This window comes from Pipra filicauda, unplaced genomic scaffold, assembly GCF_003945595.2.
Source record: "Pipra filicauda isolate LSUMZ 115617 unplaced genomic scaffold, ASM394559v2 scaffold266_size1643727_pilon, whole genome shotgun sequence".
Taxonomy (NCBI): Eukaryota; Metazoa; Chordata; class Aves; order Passeriformes; family Pipridae; genus Pipra; species Pipra filicauda.
Genome location: NW_024104383.1, coordinates 496262 through 515479, shown reverse-complemented (window position 1 = coordinate 515479; position 19218 = coordinate 496262). Strand labels below are relative to the sequence as shown.

At 53.0% G+C, this 19218-nt stretch overlaps 2 protein-coding genes across 4 annotated transcripts in view; one reads left to right on the top strand and one right to left on the bottom strand.

Annotated features, from left to right (window-relative positions):
* Window positions 1–1694: 1694 nt before the first annotated feature.
* SCNN1G (sodium channel epithelial 1 subunit gamma) lies at window positions 1695–13168 on the bottom strand. Its single transcript, XM_027736187.2, has 13 exons — window positions 13138–13168; window positions 12628–12952; window positions 11530–11824; window positions 10923–11116; window positions 10160–10263; window positions 9469–9632; window positions 6634–6732; window positions 5338–5455; window positions 4773–4851; window positions 4630–4687; window positions 4224–4285; window positions 3953–4028; window positions 1695–3558 (listed from the first exon to the last, which is right to left on the bottom strand). Exons 1-13 carry the CDS (start codon window positions 13166–13168, stop codon window positions 3169–3171), a joined length of 1995 nt encoding a protein of 664 aa, XP_027591988.2. The 3' UTR covers window positions 1695–3168.
* A 476-nt stretch (window positions 13169–13644) lies between these two features.
* The window catches only part of USP31 (ubiquitin specific peptidase 31), a 30550-nt gene continuing 24976 nt past the window's right edge, over window positions 13645–19218 (top strand). For all 3 annotated transcript variants that reach the window (XR_005563902.1, XR_005563901.1, XM_027736143.2), the window contains exon 1: window positions 13645–14312. Coding sequence is in view for 1 of the 3 variants with exons in the window: in XM_027736143.2 (XP_027591944.1) it covers window positions 13731–14312 (582 nt within the window). In the remaining 2 variants the exon portion in view is untranslated. The remainder of the gene's footprint in view (window positions 14313–19218) is intronic.

Below are 19218 nucleotides of genomic sequence, written 5' to 3'. Positions count from 1 at the left end.
CAGTCCTGACTCTCAGACCATCCCAGATGGTTTTCTGTGTTAGAGGTGACTCAGGAGTTCAGCACAGTTCAGTGTTTAACTCACAGTGAAGTAACCCATTTCTGTATCTCCATGGCTCTCTGCCTCCTGAGGATTATTCATACACAGAGAAAAGGTGCTGCACCTGCTCCGAGAGTAACTGCAAACAGCACCTGCAGAACACCTGTGCCTTTCCAAAGAATATAAAGTGAGTGTTCATCCCAAAAGGTGACTGGTAGGACACGTGTCCTGAGTTATCAATGGGAGAGTCCTGACATTGCCGCTGCTGGGAGCACTGGAGGTCAGCAGCCTTGTTCTCCACCAAGGGATATTTTCCTTATTGGAACTGCAGTTCTCAGTATAAAGTCTGACCAGTCCCTACATCTGCTTTTGTGCAGGGTTGGCACCACTGTGTTTATTTTCCAAGGCTTTTGTTTTGCTCTGGGGAGGCTTTGGAAACACAAACCCCTCACTCACATCCTGATCTGTGCCGGCTGTGGGTGCCTTCCCTGGCCATGGAGGCAGGTGCAGGGTGATGCTGTGGGCAGCAGCTGGGGGGTTCCCTCCTTTCAGGGGGCTGATTGCATGATTAGCACCCTCTGATCTAACCCAGCTCCAGGGGCTGGAGGGCTGCTGGGAGTGGGCAGAGGTACTTGAGCAGCCTGAGAGGAAGGGGAAGTCCAGTGAATGGCTCAGTAGAGGGGAAGGAGCTGTGCCAGCAGCAAGATGAGCTCTGGCAGCCTTTCTTCAGCATTGCTTGGAGCATTAGTGAGCAAACCCTGCAGAGAGCTGAGGTCTCGTGTGCTGCTGCATGCACAGGTAGGGGTGCAGAACAGAGGCACTGTGGTATGTCCTGCTTTGTGATGTTTGCTGGCTTTCCCAGGGAGGTGACACCCACACCCCCCTGTGTGTTCCTTGCAGGGTGTCCTCTGTCAGAGTGGGGGTCACAGCTGACCCATCTGCATTGAGAGGCAGGTCCTCTGTCAGCTGTAACTGAGCCAAAACAGCTCCTGTGTCAGCACCACCAAGCTGGTAAGGAAGGAGTGTGTGGTCAGGTGTTCCTTAGCTCTGGACTTTGCTGTTATTCCCACCACTACTGTAGTGGGGACAGCCCATGCCTGTAACTCCAAGGGAGGGTGGCACTGGGGTGGAGCTCCTTGGGCTGCTTCATTCTCCTCTAGGTCTGTTCTGTCACTGTTGCCCATGGGGCAAGGCTGGTGTGGAGTGTTGGTATTTGATGCTGTTAGAGGTGATAGGGACGCACCACAGTTCATCCCGGGCATGTCACTGACTCCTGGAGCAGGGCCTGAGGCACAGCACACCTGGTTGTCTCTTCTCCTGTGGTCTCCAAGTGACTCCTCCAGGAATAGAACTGTCTGGGGACACCTGAGGTTCCAGGCTTTTTGGTCCCTGGCTGGTTAATGGTGTTTTCTGAAAGGCATTTTTGCTGTGCTTCTGCTTGCACCCGCAGTCCCCCCAGCCTGCTCCCAAGGCAGGTCCTGAAGCATCCCCCCATCCCATTTCTATCAAAGGGTTGGGGGGACTTGGCCAGGGGGCTCAGCACTTTTGAGAACCCACAGCCCTGGGGCAGGCACAGGCGAGTCCTATTGGCTCTTGGGATGCCTGCATGGAGGTAACTGGTAGAGTGCTGATTTAAAACCAAGAAGACACAGCAGTTACAAAAAAATATATCTTTATTTTTTTCAGTTTATCATCTATTTAAATAATTCAGTTAAAATAGGTTTTATTGCACGTTAAAGAACCTTCCTGGATTCTCACTGTCCTCTATAAAATAAGCTCATAGAGAAAGGAGACTCTTACACTCCTGCCCCCTCACACTGAATCACTCTGGCTCTGCAGACCCCCAGCAGCCACAGTGCAGTGGGTTATGCTCATCCTCGGCATCTACACAGTGTGCTGTAGGCAGTGGGGGGTTGGCTGTGGCAGAAGGAGCCGGATGCAGGACTGGGAGCAGGGGAAGGGCACTGCCAGCAGGGTGCAGGATGGGGAGCAGGGGAAGGGCACTGCCAGCAGGGTGCAGGATGGGGAGCAGGGGAAGGGCACTGCCACCGTGGCGGGGGCCTGAGGTCCCTGTGTGAGCCCTGGCCTGTCTGCACCGCGGGGAGAGCAGGGCTGGGAGCACAGGGGGTGAAACATGGGTGCTGATGCTGCTCTGGATCTGCACAGGTGTGGGCAAGGTGGACAAGGCACAAGTGGGGTGAGGCATCCGCTGGCTGCCACTGCAGCCCTGCCTGGCTCTGCCATCCCCCAGGCACTGCCAGCTCCAGGGCAAGCAGGTGGGGAACTGGGTGGCTGCAGGAGGAAGTCCTTGCCTGAGGTTGAGCAGGAAAAGAGCAGCCAGCTCCCTATGAGGTTTCTGGGAAGTCACTTAATGAGCTCCTTGGAAGTTATGTTTAAGGGTTGGCTGAGTGATGTGGAATGGAACAAGCTTGCAGAAGATGCACTTCATTACTGTGCTCTGAATTGGATTTTGTGCCCTTTCAGATGATTCTTTGGGGATGACTCAGGGTCTCCTACCCCAGCTGTGAAATAACTTGTTCTACAACCCCATCTCTGGCTATCCTGGTTCTTCCCCTCAGAATAAAGAGCTCCTCAGGCTATCATTGGAAACAGGTTTCTAATGAAAATTCAAGTGAGGGCTCTCCTTTTATCTGTTTTGTGCTCTTCCCAAGCCTCTGTCATGCCCCTTCCTACAAATGCCATGCTGCATTCCTGACAGCCTGGGGTTTTTCCCACAAGTCCAGCCATACAGCAGAGAGTAATTAGTGTTAATCCTCAATGTGGTATCAATCTGCTATGGAGCAATTCCTGCTCACATGCAATGGGGTGTGTGCAGCTGGTGGCTAATGTGTACCTCTGCCTGGTGAGACATCCCAGTTCAGCACCACATCCTGTTCCAGCCATCTTCTGCCATCATTAACTTGAGTACTGGTGTTGCTTGAAGCTCCTAATGTCTCTGAGCCCTTGGCTTTTGTGTCTGAGCTTTGCTCAGGGCAGCTTTGACTGCCAGTTCAATCCCTGAATTAAGGGTCTGACCCAACAGCCCTTCAGTGCTTGTTTGGATCCACGCCTTTCACCTTTGGTCCATCACCCACCTCCTCGGGCCCCTGGGTGGGTGTGTGCCCGGCGTCAGTGGGGGCCGAGCTCCAGCGTGTCGGGCAGCTGCTCGGTGAAGGCCGTCTCCAGCCGCAAAGTGCTGTAGTTGGGGGGGGGAGTCCTGGGCAGGGGGCTGTCCTGGGGCAGCGGCAGGCGCAGGGCAGTGTTGAAGGTGGGCAGGTCCTCGTCGATGCACACGGGGTTGTCGTGGCCCTGCCTCTCCACGTCACCGGCCTGCGGAGGCTTCCCCGGCCCGGCCCGTTTGCGGTCGTTCCACCACTTCTTTGCCTTCTGCCACTGGCGCCGCATGACGATGGAGAGCGAGTCGATGAAGAAGACCTCGACGATCTCGATGACGCAGACGACCGAGCAGCTCATCCAGAGGCCCAGCTGGCCCCCAAAGTTGGACAGGAGAATGACGAGCTGGAGGAGCAGAGAGCACAAGGTTACGGGCGGGCACGTGTTGGTGGTGCTGTCACAGTGCGCGGGGCGGCTGCAGCGAGCCAGGGCATGCTGAGTGTTCCCAAATGCAGTGGGCCCAACTCTGCTGTCTGCAGTGTTCTCTCTGACTCTGCTTCAGGAGGAGCTCAGAACTGGGCTTACCGCAGGCAGCCCATGGGCTGCCCCAGCACAGCGCTCTGTCAGGGCCAGACAGGCAGAGACGTGGCCCCAGATAAGGGCTTCAAAGGGCAGGACCAGCCCCGAGGTGCATCTCCAAGATAGCTTCCTGCCCCTGCCTGGGTGGGATTGCTGCCCTGTGTGGGAGGAAGTGCTGTGTCTCCCAAAGGCTGAGCAGGGATCAGCTGTGCTCACTTACTGTGTTGGCAGGATTCTCCGAAATGAATCTCTCGTTCAGGTCCTTGTAAAACACCATGAGGTTGGCGAGGTCCGTTCTGAGGGAAGCAGGAGGCAGCAGAGGGTTTAGTAAAACAATAACATGAAACATACTGAAAAACTATGCAAATAACCAGTTGGACCAGTAGGGCTGGGCTGCTCCAAGGGAGCTTTTTCCCCAATTGCCATCATTAGGGCTGCCAAGATTGTATCAGAGCTGGAGGTGCAAGGCAAGAACTCACAGGGGGACTTACTTGTTCAGTTTCTTGTTGAGCTTTTGCCCTTTGTCCCAGGAGAGAACTCGAAGCATCCAGTCCTGGAGAACAGACAGAAAATGTTGCTATAGCTATGTGTGCTTGTGCAGAGATCCCCTGAGAAGGGAGTCGTGCTTTATGCCTCCTTGGGCCAGTGTGGGTGCCAGAACTGAGTGTGTGACAGGTCAGCTGTCCCAGAGGAGATCTCCCAGACCACAAGCCAAATCTCAGTTTAATGGTGAACTCTTGGAGGGGAAAGCCCAGACCTGGACAATACAGACTGGCCTCTGAGAGCAGCATCCTTGAGTGCTCAGGACTACCCCGGGGCCTTCTGCTTCTGTGCTCTGGGGTTACTCAATGCCTTGTGCCAGGCTGCTGTCCCAGGAGAGCACAACTGGGGACTGACCTCTGACACGGTGGATGGCCACTGGGCGATGCTGGTGGTGAGCGCCCACTCCTTGAAGCTGCAGAGAGAGGCAGGATGTCACTTGTGAGCTTCAGCTCCCACGCACACTCAGTGCTTTACCTCTGGTCGTGGCCAAGACTCACCTGCAGGCGTCTTTGCAGATCTGCTGGCAGCCCAGCTGCTCCTTCACAAACTTCTCGTGCAGTCTGTAGTAGCAGTACACTGCAGGGAGGGAGTGGGACAGGTGTGAGAAGCCAGAAGGAAAAGCAAAGGTCTCCTGCTACCTGGGTTGGAGTGCAGCATCTGGGGTGTAGGTGGCCTTTGCGGCCATCGCCTACATGGTGGGGATAAAATAATTTACCCCAGAAATACACTCTGAAAAGTGGCTGTTGCTATGAACTGCCTCACCCGGTCAAGCCCTCCACTCAACTCTTCTCTGGTAGGCACAGGTGACAAGCCATCAGGGCAAGTGTCACAAACCAGTCAGTGTGAACAAGGGAGGCACTTCTGGCTCTGGGTGTCGGAGCTTAAGCGGGTTAAGGCAGATTTGCTTGGTCCCAGCACGCTGGAGGGTGTGGGGGGCTCTGTGATGGGGACACTGGGGGTGCTGGGCGTGCAGAGGGCTGTGTGACGGGGCTGATGCTGCAGAGGATATGGCTGGCAGTGGGCACTGAGGCAGGTGCAGTGTGGAGGTGTTTCAATACTCACTCCAGTTTGGGTTCTTCTTGTAGTTGCAGTACTCGGCCCCCGCAGGCAAGGGCTGTGCATACTGGGCGCAGCCACATGAGTCCACCATGGCCTTCTGGAAGCAGGAGTGCAGGCAGATCTGGGGAGAAAAAACAGAGCTGGGGGCTAAGAGACAGCACCAAGGTCCAGCCTCCTGTGCACCTAAAAACATCCTGCTTATAAGAGTAGCAGGATGGGAACCCCATTTCTCAGGACCTTAAGGCTCTGCTGTGAGTGAATACAAACACAGGCAGAAAGTGCCATGGAGGGTTGAGACTCTAGTGCAAGAGATAAGAATACAATTCTCTTTGAGGATTTTATATATATATATGGGGTTCTGTGAGTGCTCCCACTTCCCCTACAACCACCGAAAGCTTCGCTGTTGTGGTTGCTCTTTCCAGAGCCAAGGAGAAGGTTTTTGGCCTGCCACGGCACATTGCCCATGAATCACAAACTAGGTGTGTGTGGGAAGTGACTCACAGGAGAAAATGTTCACAGCTTCCACCAAACTCTGGTAGTGCCTACTGGGAGACCTGAAGCTATGAGGGTTAATAGGGCAGCAGAGCTGTGGTTTGTGCCAGAACACTGCAACATGCAGGAACTGAACTTCTCTTTGAAATCCCAGTCAAGCCTTTTGGTCCCAGCCCTCATAAGCCCTGAGTTTTGGTGAAGTACTGTTATTAAAAACCTGAGATAATGTCTGTATGATCTTACTACATCACAGCAGATTTCATATTGCCCATGAAATACAAATCCAGGCTAGGCCTGGGCTTTGCAGCAGGCAGCAGCTAATGTAAGTACAATTCTTCAAGTGGAGAGTGCGAGAACAACTGACATTCTCCAAGTGGACCCAATTACAGAAACCATGCAAAATTAGTGGAAACTTACTCTGTAAACAAACATCCTGCTATCTGGATACTGATTAGATGGTATCTGTTATTCTTGGAGTCCTAAAGGTCACAATTTCTAGCTTCAAGGGTTACTAAGCTGCAACCTTTACTTGGCCAATATTTTCCAGTCTCACATTGCTTGAAAATTGCCTAATGAGCTCATGTTCTCTCTTTATCTAACAGGGTGCCTGAGGGAACTTCAAACAGCAACCACTTAAGAATAAAAGTTGTATTTTAAGAAGTGCTGTGGCATTTTACATCAGTGGCTAAAGCAGCCACCCTGCACCTGGACTGCTCCCAATCTTGGGTCCTGAACCACAGAATATTATAAAGCTTTTCATGCAGGTAGTTTTCAAGCAACTGATAAAACCAAGTGTAATGGATTTACCTGGAGGGAGTAGCTCTTGTTATAGAGATTTTCCACGGGTATGTCAGCTCCTGTCTCCGTGCAGTCACTGTAGGGTTTGCTCAGCTTACGAGACCGAGTCTGAGAAGCAGAAAAGAATGAATCTTGGTTTTTTTGAGTTTGCAGAGAGACCAAAGGATTCAGTGGCACTTCACCACAATTCTGAAACTGTAAATGATGGGGCAGCTTTGAACAGCATGTTTACCTTTTGCCACCTAAAACGATTAGTCAATCCCTCGTCAAAACAAGTTCCTTTTTTTTTCTAATATCCATTTCCAAAAACACTGCTCTGGCTGGATTTTCTGCTGTTTTCCTTGAAACCTTCTGCAGGAATGTGAGGTGGTATAATTATAGCAGGGAGGATTTTTCAAAGCAGAGTAATTCACACGTATGTTCTCTCCTAGTCCTAGAGGCTGTGCATCCTTCAGCCTGGATGTTTGTGTTCTGAGGGAGGGGGGTTGTTGGCTGGGGGTTTTGGGTTGTTTTCTGTGAGTACTCCCACCTTTACAAGCTGTTGTTGCAGTGTCTGCTCCTGTGCTGTGGGTAAACAGCACTTGAGGTTCCACTAGTGCTCAACAGCACCTCTCTGAAACCACTCTAAATGAAATGCTTGTGTCTCCTTCAGGCCTTTTTCCAGGTGCTGCTTTGACCCTTACTCTCGAATGCTAAGGCCTTTTCCTGTTCTGCAAACTGCCCAGAGCAAAGAGCTCTGAGATGCCAAGCCTGTGCCTGCAAGGTCTGTGAAACCAAGGCTGGGAGCCCTCAGATTCCCAAGACCTGATTCCAGCTCCATCACCCGTTTCCTGCAGACTGCCTCACCTTTCTCAGCCCTTGTTATCTTTCTGCAGTAATTATCCACTTTACAACAGAGTGGCTTGAAACCACAAAAAACATCCATTTAAGAACCCATTCACCTGTCTTTCTCTACAGAGTTTAAAATTAGAATTAAAAATTCTATATAAAGGATCAATTTACCAGGAACCTGAGAAATGGTGGTTACTTTTAAGGCACTAATTGCAGCTCCTCAGGTTCCTGAGGTCACAGCTGACAAGAGAAGGCTCTGGGCCTGTATGGTGCAAGTCAGTGCTTTTAGAGATGCTCAAACCCCTCTTTGGAGGGAAAGATGTGATTTCAGTCTTAGAAATGCATCATTTCTGAAACTGAACAAAACCAGCTTTTAATGTGCTTTTAACTTCCACCAACCATGTAGTGTGCCTGGACACTGCCTCAGTGTGCTCCTCCAGCTTCCAGATGATCCATCCTTTGTATAAAATTATTTTGTTGTGGCTTGTAGTTTACTTGTTCTTTCAGGTACTGAAATAATTTCCAAATTAAATATTTAACCAGAGCACTGTAACTCCAACCAAGCAATGCCTTGTTTGCATTCCAAATATCCTGGAATATTTTTGGAGGGGGGGGCAGTCCTAGTACCCAGCAGAAACCCATGAGTGATAACCAGACACTGATGCTCCATTTGGAGCCCAGCAAGCAGCACCACGTGTGACACACATGCTGTGTCCTCCTCTGTGTTCCTGATCTGGGTACAAGGACTGATCCAGCAACTCACTGCTGCAGCCCTGTCCTGACAATTGTGACCCCTCTCAGCAGGCTCTCTGGAGTTGTCCTTTCCCGGAAGGACCATGATCACCAGCTTTTGTTCTGAGACCAGAAATTGTATCCAGCTTCTATTTTGGCTGCCACATCAGGATGCAACTGGATCCCTTCCTCATGCCACGTCTCTTAAATACAGACACTGAGACGTGCTCAATCTTGTTTTTTATACTACAGCAATGTACAGTCCAAACCCACGTGCCAGGAAAATATTACACTAAATATTGAGACTTTCCCTGCAGTGACTGTACAGTGTGATCATTAGAGGAAACAGTCTTGTGAGACTTTTCCTCCTCTCACCGACCTGGTTTGCAAACCTTTCAGTCACATTTGACCAAGCAGTTGCTGCTGCAGTTTTCCAGACATCTGGAAGACAGTTAAATATTTGCACATTTTAAAATATCAGCCCTCTTACGTCTTTTCTAATGCAGAGCCTATCTCGATGTGGCACACCCAGATAAGCAGGATGGCCGATGCTCCGACCCGACCATCAGGAAGAAAGGCAGAGCTGAAGTGCTCACTTAACAGCCCATCCAGATAAAAGGGATCTGGCACAGCTTTCACTGCTCTGCTGAGGAACGAAGCCCTTTGGGTCAAATGCCTTGTCTGAACTAAGCCAAATGGGGAAATTGGGAGCTGCAGCCCTCCTTGCCCTTGCCAACAGCAGGCAAGATGTTTCACTACGCTGGCAAAGGTAGAGCTGCTGCCCACGAGGGTGTTTTTACAGCCGGGATAGACAGAAATCCAGCAGAATGAGGCTTGCACCCACAAAACAGTTACACGGGCTGTGCTGCAGACCCAGCCCAGCAGAGGACTCACAGCTCCCCATCCTCCTCCCTGGGACCCGCGCATGAAACCCGCCGCTCATTGCTAAAGCCAAACGAGGCACTTGACAACGCATTTCTGTGGTTGTGGATTTTGCTGTGAAACCGAAATCAAAAATCCCCTGGAAAGCCAAGGGGTGGGAGAAAAGGGAGAACAAACAAGATCCCAGGAGCTGTTGCATTTATAAAGACCTGATTTTCCCACGGCCTCTTTTGTTCAGAAAAGTGCTATCACAGGATTTTCCTCAGGGCACTTCAGCTGCTGAGTGGGAGGTATTTAGAAGCCTTCCAGCTGCTGGCTCCCTGCAAACACCCCATCAATTCCTATTTACAGCTCTCCCAAGGCAAAGGTACACCTGTAAAAGAGATTGCTGCCACTCACAAAGTGCATCCCTATGGAGGTGGCTGCTGCAGTCTCAATTTCCGTGCCAATGTCTTCGATGAAGGGATACTCATTTTGGTCATGGACAATGATCTTGGCTCCCGTGGACGTCACCAGGAAGGGGTTGTAGTCTGCTTCGTCAATGTACAGAACAACCTGCAATCCTGAACAAGGCAGAACAGTTACACCAGGAGCTAGAGCTGCCTTTTCTGGTCAGGGAGGGCAGCACAGTTTATTTAATGTTATCTGGCCTTAAGTAGAACTGTAACAGCCAAGCCCAGCCTCTGCTGGGCCAGACTCAGACAACTGCAGCCAGTAACATCCCTCGGTGGCCCCGAGTACAGCAAACAAATAAAACCTGCTGGGAACGTGGCTGTAACTCACTTTAAAAAGTTATATAACTGGGCAGCAGTGATTTCAGCTGGAAAACATTAGTGATGCAATGATATTATCTATATTCTCAGGCAAGAGTTTGCACTAGTTCAAACAGGCATTTCCCCAATCAGCCTGTACATCTACAGCCAACACATCGCTCGTGCTCCAGCACGATCCAGTTTGCTGAAACACTTGTTATCAAACAGTTCCTCTGCAAACAGCCTCAGAACAACATATTTGTACAAACTGCCCAGGAACAACACACGTGTGCAAACCAGCCTGGAACAACACGGTTGTACAAAGTGCCCCCACTCACCGTACTCGCTGCCGCCCGTGGAGGTGCTCAGGATGGTCCCGTTCTCACCGCTGTTGAAGGTGTAGCAGTTGCCATGGAGAGGGTGGTGGAAACGAGTGAAGTGCCTGGAAGAAATCAACTTTTGTGACATTGCTACCTGCAGTTCTGTCTGTGGGAGAAAAGCAGCACGTTTGGGCTTTGGTTTTGGCAGAGACAGACCAGGACTGCATGAGGGGTTAGTCCCTTCCTTCTAAGCAATTTATTTTGCTGAAAGGTGTGTCTCTTTCTGAATATCTTGAAACTACGTGGCACTATGATCTGCTTTAATAGATCAGGAAAAGGAAATTTGAGGAGATTTTCATGTGGGAATGGGGGCTGAAAAGGTGGGGAAAGTGGATTCACAGAACTAGCAGGAAGGGGGATACACAGAGCCCTCTCCCATCTGACAGCCAAGTGTCTACAGGCACACTATCGTTCCCATCTACAACTGCTCCCCTGGGATGCCTCTCCTGCTAGCAGGACACATAGGAATTGCACTACCACAAGTAGGTAGATTTGATTCTGCCAAGGATAAACATAGGTTTATCTGAAATGTGGACAGCAGAACACTAAGACAAATGAAATCAAGAAGCATAATTAATTTCAGGAAGATGCAAATGTTTGCTTTGATTTAAAAAATGGCAGTGGTTCCTGCTGAAATTCAGCAAATACCAAATATTCCATTCCTGCATATTATGGACTTGGAAATAAGCTGCTAGCTGCCAGGAATTTTCTGTGCACTGACCTTTTGTCACAAGATAGGCCATCAAAGAAACATGTCAGTAGAAGGTCATCAGCAGAATAACTCAATTTTTCTTTCGTCTCCAGGGGAATTTGCGCCATGATGTTCATGTAATGCAGCTTGTACCACTCCTGGATAGCATTAACCCCCGAACTGAACGTGTACAGGGCACACTCACTGCTGTTGTTCGCGTCGCACTGACAAGCACAAAAGGGGAAAAAGTGTTTCACATGGAATGAAATCCTGGATTCTAGAAGGTATGTGTGACAGTGTTTCTCTTCCACAGAAATAATCACGTGTGAAGTTACAGTGGCACAAACGGGCATCAAAGACCTTTCATTCAGGGCTAAGTGATATGACCAAATGCTTTAGGCCCAAAGGAAAGGTCACAGAAGGTACTAACTTTATTTGGGAAGACTTCAGGAAGGTATTTCCCTTCCAGGGAGTTGGAGGTTAATCTGCAGCTGCCATGGAGGCTTGGGCAGAAGAGCTGACAGCTCACAATAAAGCCACCTGAGCAGGCAATTAAACTGGACAGAGGGACACTGACCCCAAACAGCCCTTCGTTGCCCCACAGGGAACTTGCTGGCCAGGGCACAGTGACACTCACCAGCTGAAAGCCGATGATGTCATTGGAATCACCGGAGTTCACGATGGACGAGTCCTTGTGAAAGACACTTCCCTCTATTTTCCTCTTCTGCCCACTGTGCAGGTCTGTTGCTGTCCTAAAGAAGTCCTCGACCTTCAGCAGAGGGATCTGTTGGAAGAAGTCACTCCCTGTGCTGTTCCACTCGTCCGCTGACCGGCGCACCTTGGTCTTGCCCTCAGAAAATCCGTAGAAAGTCTCCAAAGCTTTTTTTGTCTCTTTGTCCAATTCAGATAAATATTCTTTCATGGCACTGTACCTGCATGGGAGACAATGTGACACAGTGACGCCCCATCCCACCTCACCGCCCAGCCACTGTGCATCCCACGGCTCAGGACAGAATTCCTTGTGGAGGTCTCACATCACTCTTACACCAGTGAGGGCAGACACAGCTATGTCCGTGGAGAGCTCTCAGAGCAAGGACCACAGGAGCCAGAACAGACTGAAATACAGAGAAAGCCCTCCCAAGATTCACAAGCTCCTCATGTTAGGAAGCCCAAGAAGGCAGAGCATGTGGAAATAAGACTTCTGCATCTGTGTAGAGGTACCAGAGAGCTGGATAGCCTGCGGGGACCGGTGTGGGGAGCTGGCAGCAGAACAGACAGCAGCATAAAGTGTGATTTGACAGGAGAAAATGTACTGCTGATGGATAATGTCAAAACATCCCACAAGGAAAGAAAGAGGCAACAGAGGAGTGACAGATGTGCCCTTTCTATTCTTCAAGAGATGATGCTGCTTGTAATCGTCAAACTTTGGTCCTGGGAAGAAGGGAATTTGAGGAGAACCAAGGTGCTGATAGGGACTGTCTGTAGCAGAAACTGAAATGGACTGAGCCGAGCTCAGAAGGCAGGTGAGGGGTGTGAGCGTAACCCACACGTGCCTGACGTGCATCAACACAGAGCGGGAGCTGCGCTCGAGGTGCTGCAGAGGGAGAATGCTGACGAGCAGCACTGGGCCAAGCCCGGGAAGGGGTTTGGTGCTGGGCTGGTGGGGGATGATGGACTCACTGGGAGCCCTGGCCGGTGACACCCTTTTTCCTCCTGGCAGCCCCCCGGGTCTTACTTGTAGGGGTTGATGTTGCAGATGGTGACGGCAGGGAAGGGTAGCTTCTGGAACTGGACGGTGACGGAGACCGAGGCGCTGTAGTAGTTCATGAGGAGCTCCGCGCACTGCCAGAGGATGAGCCCCACGGCGCTGAGGGTCAGCAGGATCCAGAGCAGGCGGCGCAGGCGGCCGCGGGACACCACGATGCGGCGGCAGCCGTGGGTGTTGGTGTTGAGGCAGTACCAGCGCATCAGCTCGCTCAGCGTCGGCGCCTGCGGGCCCCGCACCGGCAGCGTCCGCTTCAGCCGCGCCGTGATCTTCTTACCGGGGGCCGTGGCGGCCGCTGCGGGCGGACCGGGCACTGAGGGGGCGGCGGCGGGACCGGCGCCCTCCCTGACCCTCGCCCCGCCGCCCCGCGATCGCAGGATCCCGTCCCGCTCGGCCCCGCCACCCGGCATCCCTCCCCGCTCTCGATGTTTGATCCCCGGAACGCCCGTTCCCGGAGCCGCCGCGCCCGCCGAGCCTCACCTCGTCCGCTCTCCGGGCCCGGCGGGGCCATGCTGCGCTCCCGGCCCCGGCGCCGCTGCCGATGGGGCCGCGGGCGGCCGCCCCGGCACCTACCCCCGCCACCGCCCCGCCCCGGCCCGCCCCGCCACCGCCCGCCCGCACCTCTCGGCGGCCGCGCAGCGCCGCCCCGCGGGGGCTGCGGGGGCTGTGCGGGATGGCGGGGCCGGGCGCGTCTGTGCGGGCCGGGCGGGGCGGGCACGGCCGGGCGGGCCCCGCGGGAGGCGGCGGAGCCCCCGGACCGCGCGCGGTGCCCGGGGGGCGGGGCCTGGGGCGGGGCCACGGGGGGCGTGTCGCCCAGTCCCCGCCCTCCTCGTGCTCGCCGCGCCAGCAGCAAAGATGGCGGCGCTGCGGCGGCGTCTGCCCGTCGCTAAGGTGGCGGTTCGGTCACGTGGCGCCGCGCCCCGCCCCGCCCGCTGCATGGCGGCGCCGTGAGGCGGCGGAGCCGCGGCCCGACCCGGCCCGGCGGGATGCGGCGGCCGCCGCCGGGCTGAGCTCCGGGCCGAGGGCCGAGCGGGCCGAGGGCCGAGCGGGGATGCGCGCTGCGCCGCGCCGCCATGTCGCGGGTGAGCGGCCCCGGGCCGGCCGGCAGCGCCAAGGAGAAGCGCTCCTTCAGCAAGCGGCTCTTCCGCGGGCGGGCGGCGGGCGGCGGCGCGGGCTCGGCCCCGGCTGCCGCCCCGGCCCCGGCGCCCTCCGGGCGGTCGCTCGGCGGGTTCATGAGCCGCGTGCTGAAGACCCTCTCCACGCTCTCGCACTACAGCAGCGAGCCCGAGCCCCGCGGCGCGCTCGCCCCGCGCCTGCCCCCGCCGCAGGCGGCGGGCGGCCTGGGCAGCTGCTTCCCGCCGGGCCCGCCGCGCAGCCCCGAGCCTCCGCCGCGCCCCGCCGGCGGCTCCGAGGCCGTGCCCGGCGTGGCGGGGCTGCGCAACCACGGCAACACCTGCTTCATGAACGCCATCCTGCAGTGCCTCAGCAACACCGAGCTCTTCGCCGAGTTCCTGGCGCTGGAGCAGTTCCGCGGCGGGCCGCCCCCCGCCGACGGGCCGCCGCCCGCGCCCGGCGAGGTCACGGAGCAGCTGGCGCAGCTGGTGCGGGCGCTCTGGACTCTCGAGTACACCCCGCAGCACAGCCGCGACTTCAAGGTGAGCGGAGGCCGCCGGGACAGCCCCGGAGCGCCGGGGCCCGCGGGGTGGGGGTGGCACGGCCGGTGGTGACACCGGTAAACGTGTCACAGGCGTGGGTCGCAACAGTTCGGAATGCGACACAGCGTGTCCCCTGTCGCGCGGGCACCGCAGCTGTGACGGGTGCCTTGATGCCGAGCACCCACACGGTGGGAAGAACCCTCTGGCCTCCCCAGCTGTGTGCAGTAGCTCTGGAGAGCTGCTCTCATCCTGTCCCCCGGGCGCTGCTGTGGGCACCCAGTACAGGTGGCACCAGGTTTTTCTTGCAGAGTGAGTTGGAGAGGAGATGCTCAGGTGCATGAAAACACACTAAGAGTGTCATTGACACGGTCTTGGGCCCTGTGTGTTCAGGTGGGTGCGCAGCAGGTAGAGACGGTGAGTCCCGGAGTTGGCTCTCCCTCGGTGCTCCTGGATGGTGGGATGTCCCAGAGGCTTCTCTGAGGTGTCGATGGCTTTTGGCACTGTTGACTGTTTGGATGGATGCATGGGCTGCACCTCTTCCTTTTGCCTTTCCTGTGCCTTTCCAGGCAGCTGCACCCACCCGGGCCCATAGCAGTGCCAGGGTGTTCTCTGGGGAGCCCAGCTGTTTGCCCTGGAGTGAGGCCATCTGCCCTCTCTCACGGTGCCTGGCTCTGGTGTTTTCAGCAGAGGTTGTGGAGGAGCACTTGGGAAGCCTATCCTCTTGGTGTGTCCGGTCGTGACAGCACCACAGGGCACTTGCCTCGACCGCTCCGGAAGCACTCTGGCAGGAGAAGAAATTGTGGATTTCTCCTGAGTAATAGTAGGAATAAAAGGCGGTGAAAGCAGAATTTTCTTCTGCCAGTGGACCAGAGTCAGAAGGGAAAGCAGCCCTCTTTCTAGGCTGGGCTTGGCTGCTTGGGCAGGCTGTGGGAGCAGGGCTCAGATATGAGTGACAGCAGGAGGAAGAGCAGCAGGGCCAGGGATTAAATTAAGGCCATTTTCCACGGGCATTTATGGTGGAACTTTGCTGTTTTCAGGCGTCACTGACGGTAAGCGAGTGCTGTTATGCTCATGGGTAGAGCTGGAGCCCATCCATTTTCTGTCTGCCAGGAGAACCCTGGGGCTTTTAAAATGCCTCTTGCTGGGGGGATCTTGTCCCACTCAGTCCAGTTCAGTGCTGCACAGTGCCAGCAGCCCAGGTCCTGCTGAGGGACTGTGTCATTATGTCAAGTGCTGTTTTCTTATAGGGGTCAATTAATTCTAAGAGGAAATGAACACCTCTAAAGGCAGCTAAGTCACCTGAACCTGCTATTAAATTCAATGTTCTTACTTAAACTTTTTCTCAGCAGCAGATTTGCACAGTTCATTTACAGATGTAGACAATGGGCTTAGGTTGGAGAAAGGCAAAGATCGATGTTTTCACTCTGGAAACTGCTGCTTCTCTGTAAAACAAAGAAAACATCCCCCCAAGCTTGCTCTGGATAGAGGGTGGAACATTCCCGATCTACCTTGCTGTAATTGTTTTTAGGGGTGAAAAGTGTTTTCAGGAGAGTCATTCTGGGCTTTCCCTCCAACAATAATAGCCATTGACAGTAATATTTATTTGATAGCCAAAAAACTCTTTAGCCAGCATACTTGGAAATTCATGTCCTGGGTTTTTTTGCTTTCTTAATCTCTTTTGGCACCAAACATAACTGGGTGAAGGCACTTCCTAATTCCTAAATACTTCTCTGCAGGGGCTAAATGTATTTTAGGATAAAGGATAATACTTATCGTTTTGTTCATTCCTGTATCTGTAAGCTGCTCTCTTGGAAAAGAGGAAATTATTTTCAAGGGAGTGTATCTTGGAGTCCTTGTGAACAGGGGCCTTTTAGGGGGTGAGTTTTGGGATTCTCTTTACTCTCAGCTGGTTTTTCTTGGTAGTATTTTCTCACTTATGAAGTTGGTCTTCAAGAAATAACCCATCCCAGGGGTTCCTGAATCATGCTGAAAAAAAGGAAAATGCAATTGAAACAAGAAGTTTGTGTAAAATGGTTCATCTTATATTTGCAGGATGAGGGAGAGCTTGTGCCCTTTGAGGGGAGGTCTGGGGCACTGGCAGAGCTGGGGTGAAGCCTGGGGAAGCAGCAGGTGTAGAAGGCTGAGGCAGTGGGAAAAGGCTCAGGAAGGAGTGCGCTGGGAGGTGGAAGCAGAAGGGTTTGGTTCCTGGGCTGGGAGCAGAAGGGAGCCTGGGCAGTCCTTCCTGGGAAACAGAATGGAAGCACTGTGACAGAGCTGATGGTTCCTGGGTTTATCTCTGCTGTGGATTACCTTCCTATTGGTCCTGTGTTCCTTTGCTGTTTTAACAATTCTTCTCTTCTGATTGCTCAGTGGGTTTTGTTTTCCTGCCCAAACAAAGCTGCTGCTTTCATAACAGGGGCCAATATTGCAGCCTGTGCTTCCTCTTTCCCCTTTGTGATGATGTGACAATGGTGACAAACATCTATTGTATAAGCAGGGCTTTGGGCTTGTTTTTTTCCAGGGAGCTGTCCTGTCCTCCCTGCGAAGTTCCTGGGAGTGTTAGGGAGGACAGAGCACCCTTTGTATTGGGAATTGATCTGCAACACTTGGAGGTGATGGTGGGGGTCTTCAGTGAGAAGGATTTTGGTTTGAACTAATTTGGCTTGAAAAACTATATATTATGCAAATCCTTTGTCTTTGCCTTCCATGGAGTTCAGGTCTCCTGTGGATGATGAGGCTTTTTCTGTTTTGAGACTTTGAGGCCATAAGGCAGTTGCACACTGAAGCATGTCAATGTTTAACAGGACCCTTCGCATGCCAGAGCTGGGTTTGCATTTTTTGTCCTACAAGACAAAGATGGCCTTGACTGTGACCTGCAGCATGTACAGCAAATACAGCACAATCACCATAACTCAATTGGGTTGAATTATCAGAATTTGATCTGAACCTAGAATGAATCCTTGTTGGTAGAGCAGGGATTATTTTGCCAGGTTAAAAGTGCTGCTTCCTTATTTATTTTTAAACGTGTGTTTGATGTGAGATTTCACAGTAGCTGTGTGTAACTCTTCCATTTCAAGGTGTTTTGGGAATGCACTTGGTGCAAATATCTCACTTGGGACGAGCAGTGTGCCAGCTGCATTGAGCACTTCTTTGGAAGTTAATCACTAAGTTCTGAGTTACAAAGGAACTCCTGCAAAGTGTTGATGTGCTCAGATCTTTGCCTCCCCTTGCACATGCAGTGAAAGCCATTCTTAGTGGGGGCTGCTGGGGGAATGTGGGCATGGGGAGCCTTTGGTCCTGCATGGAGAGCTGTCAGCCTCAAGCCCTTCTGCTCACCAGAGCCCTAGTGCTTTGCTAACGGGGTCAGTGATGTGTGAAGTGGGATATCCCAGATCATATTTAATTGTCTTGCTCCCTGTCTAGCACAGGATCAATTATTTTGTTCTGGACAGGGTCAACTGCTTATTCCTAAAATGTTTCTGTGGAGAGCTGACTGTCCTCCCTCTGCACAGGGAGATGGAAGAAAGGGACATGAAAGAAGAAACGTGAGACCCTTCACCCTTCCCTCTTGGTCCCTCGACTCTTGATTCCTGGTGTTTCATAGCCCGTGTTCCTCTAAAAGGGCTTTGAGTGGGGCCACATAACATGGAATCTTGAAGTGCTTGTTCCAGTTCAGTCCAAGTGCTCCCAGTGATGGTATCACACTGGGGAGACTTGTCCTAGAGCTGCTCTGGGATCTGGAGTTGACACACTTTCCTTGAAACAAAGCAAGTTACAGATTTTCTACATCATTATTGTGAGAGTTCTTGACATCACGGGAATGTGTTTCACTGGGATCACAAAGGTCTCTGGCAGACTTGCCGTGTTAGACTTTTTTTAATGTTAATGATCAATAAGATGCAAGTACATTACTGGGGGGGGTTGTTTTGTTTTGCTTATGTCTTGGCGTATATTTCCTTACAATACTTCTACTCCCCCTCCACACACATATAAACCCCCTGGGAAGGGTTTACTGCAGCAGATCCTCGTTGCCTTAAGGCAGCAGTCTGACTTATCTGTGAAATCCAAAGGCTTTTCTGGAGATTTCAGGGTTATGCTTCAAACTTTGATCTGAGCGAGTGCAGCACAAGGCCAGGGAGCCAAGGCTGAGCGGTGGAGTCTGGAGGTCAGATGTGGTTTGCTGAGGGGGTTCTGCTGGAGGGGGCAGCAGAAGGGTGGTGTAGGTGCTCCCCTCTGGAGTGATGGGACAGGCAAGGGGGAGGCAAGGGAAGACACCCCAGTGTGGAGCAGCTCTGCGGCCCCGCTGCGAGGTGGCCCTGGGGGCTGGGAACCCTCTGAAGGGCTGTAAGGGCAGCTGTGCGTCCTTGCCAAAACGTGTTTTCTGTCTTCTGAGCTCCCAGGTCCTTATTTCCAGCTGCTTGTGCAGAATGACACATGGTGAAAGTATGAGAACCATGTTGTGCCTGGCAGCCAGTGAAAGCGGTGAGGGGAAGTGAGTTCCCAGGCAGCTTAATTGGGTCTGTGTTGCTCCACGATGGCCTTTGTATATGGCCACACTTGATTGGGGTGAAGCCATTCCTGCTGCCATTTGAGCAAAGTACTGCTTAATGAACTCGTTTGGATACGATTGTGTCAGTGAAGTGAATGTTTGTTGTAAAGTGGACAGGGAGGCTCCTCAGAGCAGGAGTGATCAGATGCCCCCCATCTCAGGGTCTATGTCCAACTTGGGGCCTGAAGCTGAGCCTGGAGAGAGTGGGAGAGGTGCAGGTGTGCAGCTGGAGCATGAGCTCCTCAGGCTGCTGAACCCAGCCCCCGTGTCCATCCTCTACACCAGTATATACTGACTCTTCTTTACTGAACTGCTTCATACTTGTGTCATTCCACCGCTCCTCAGAGCCTTATTCCT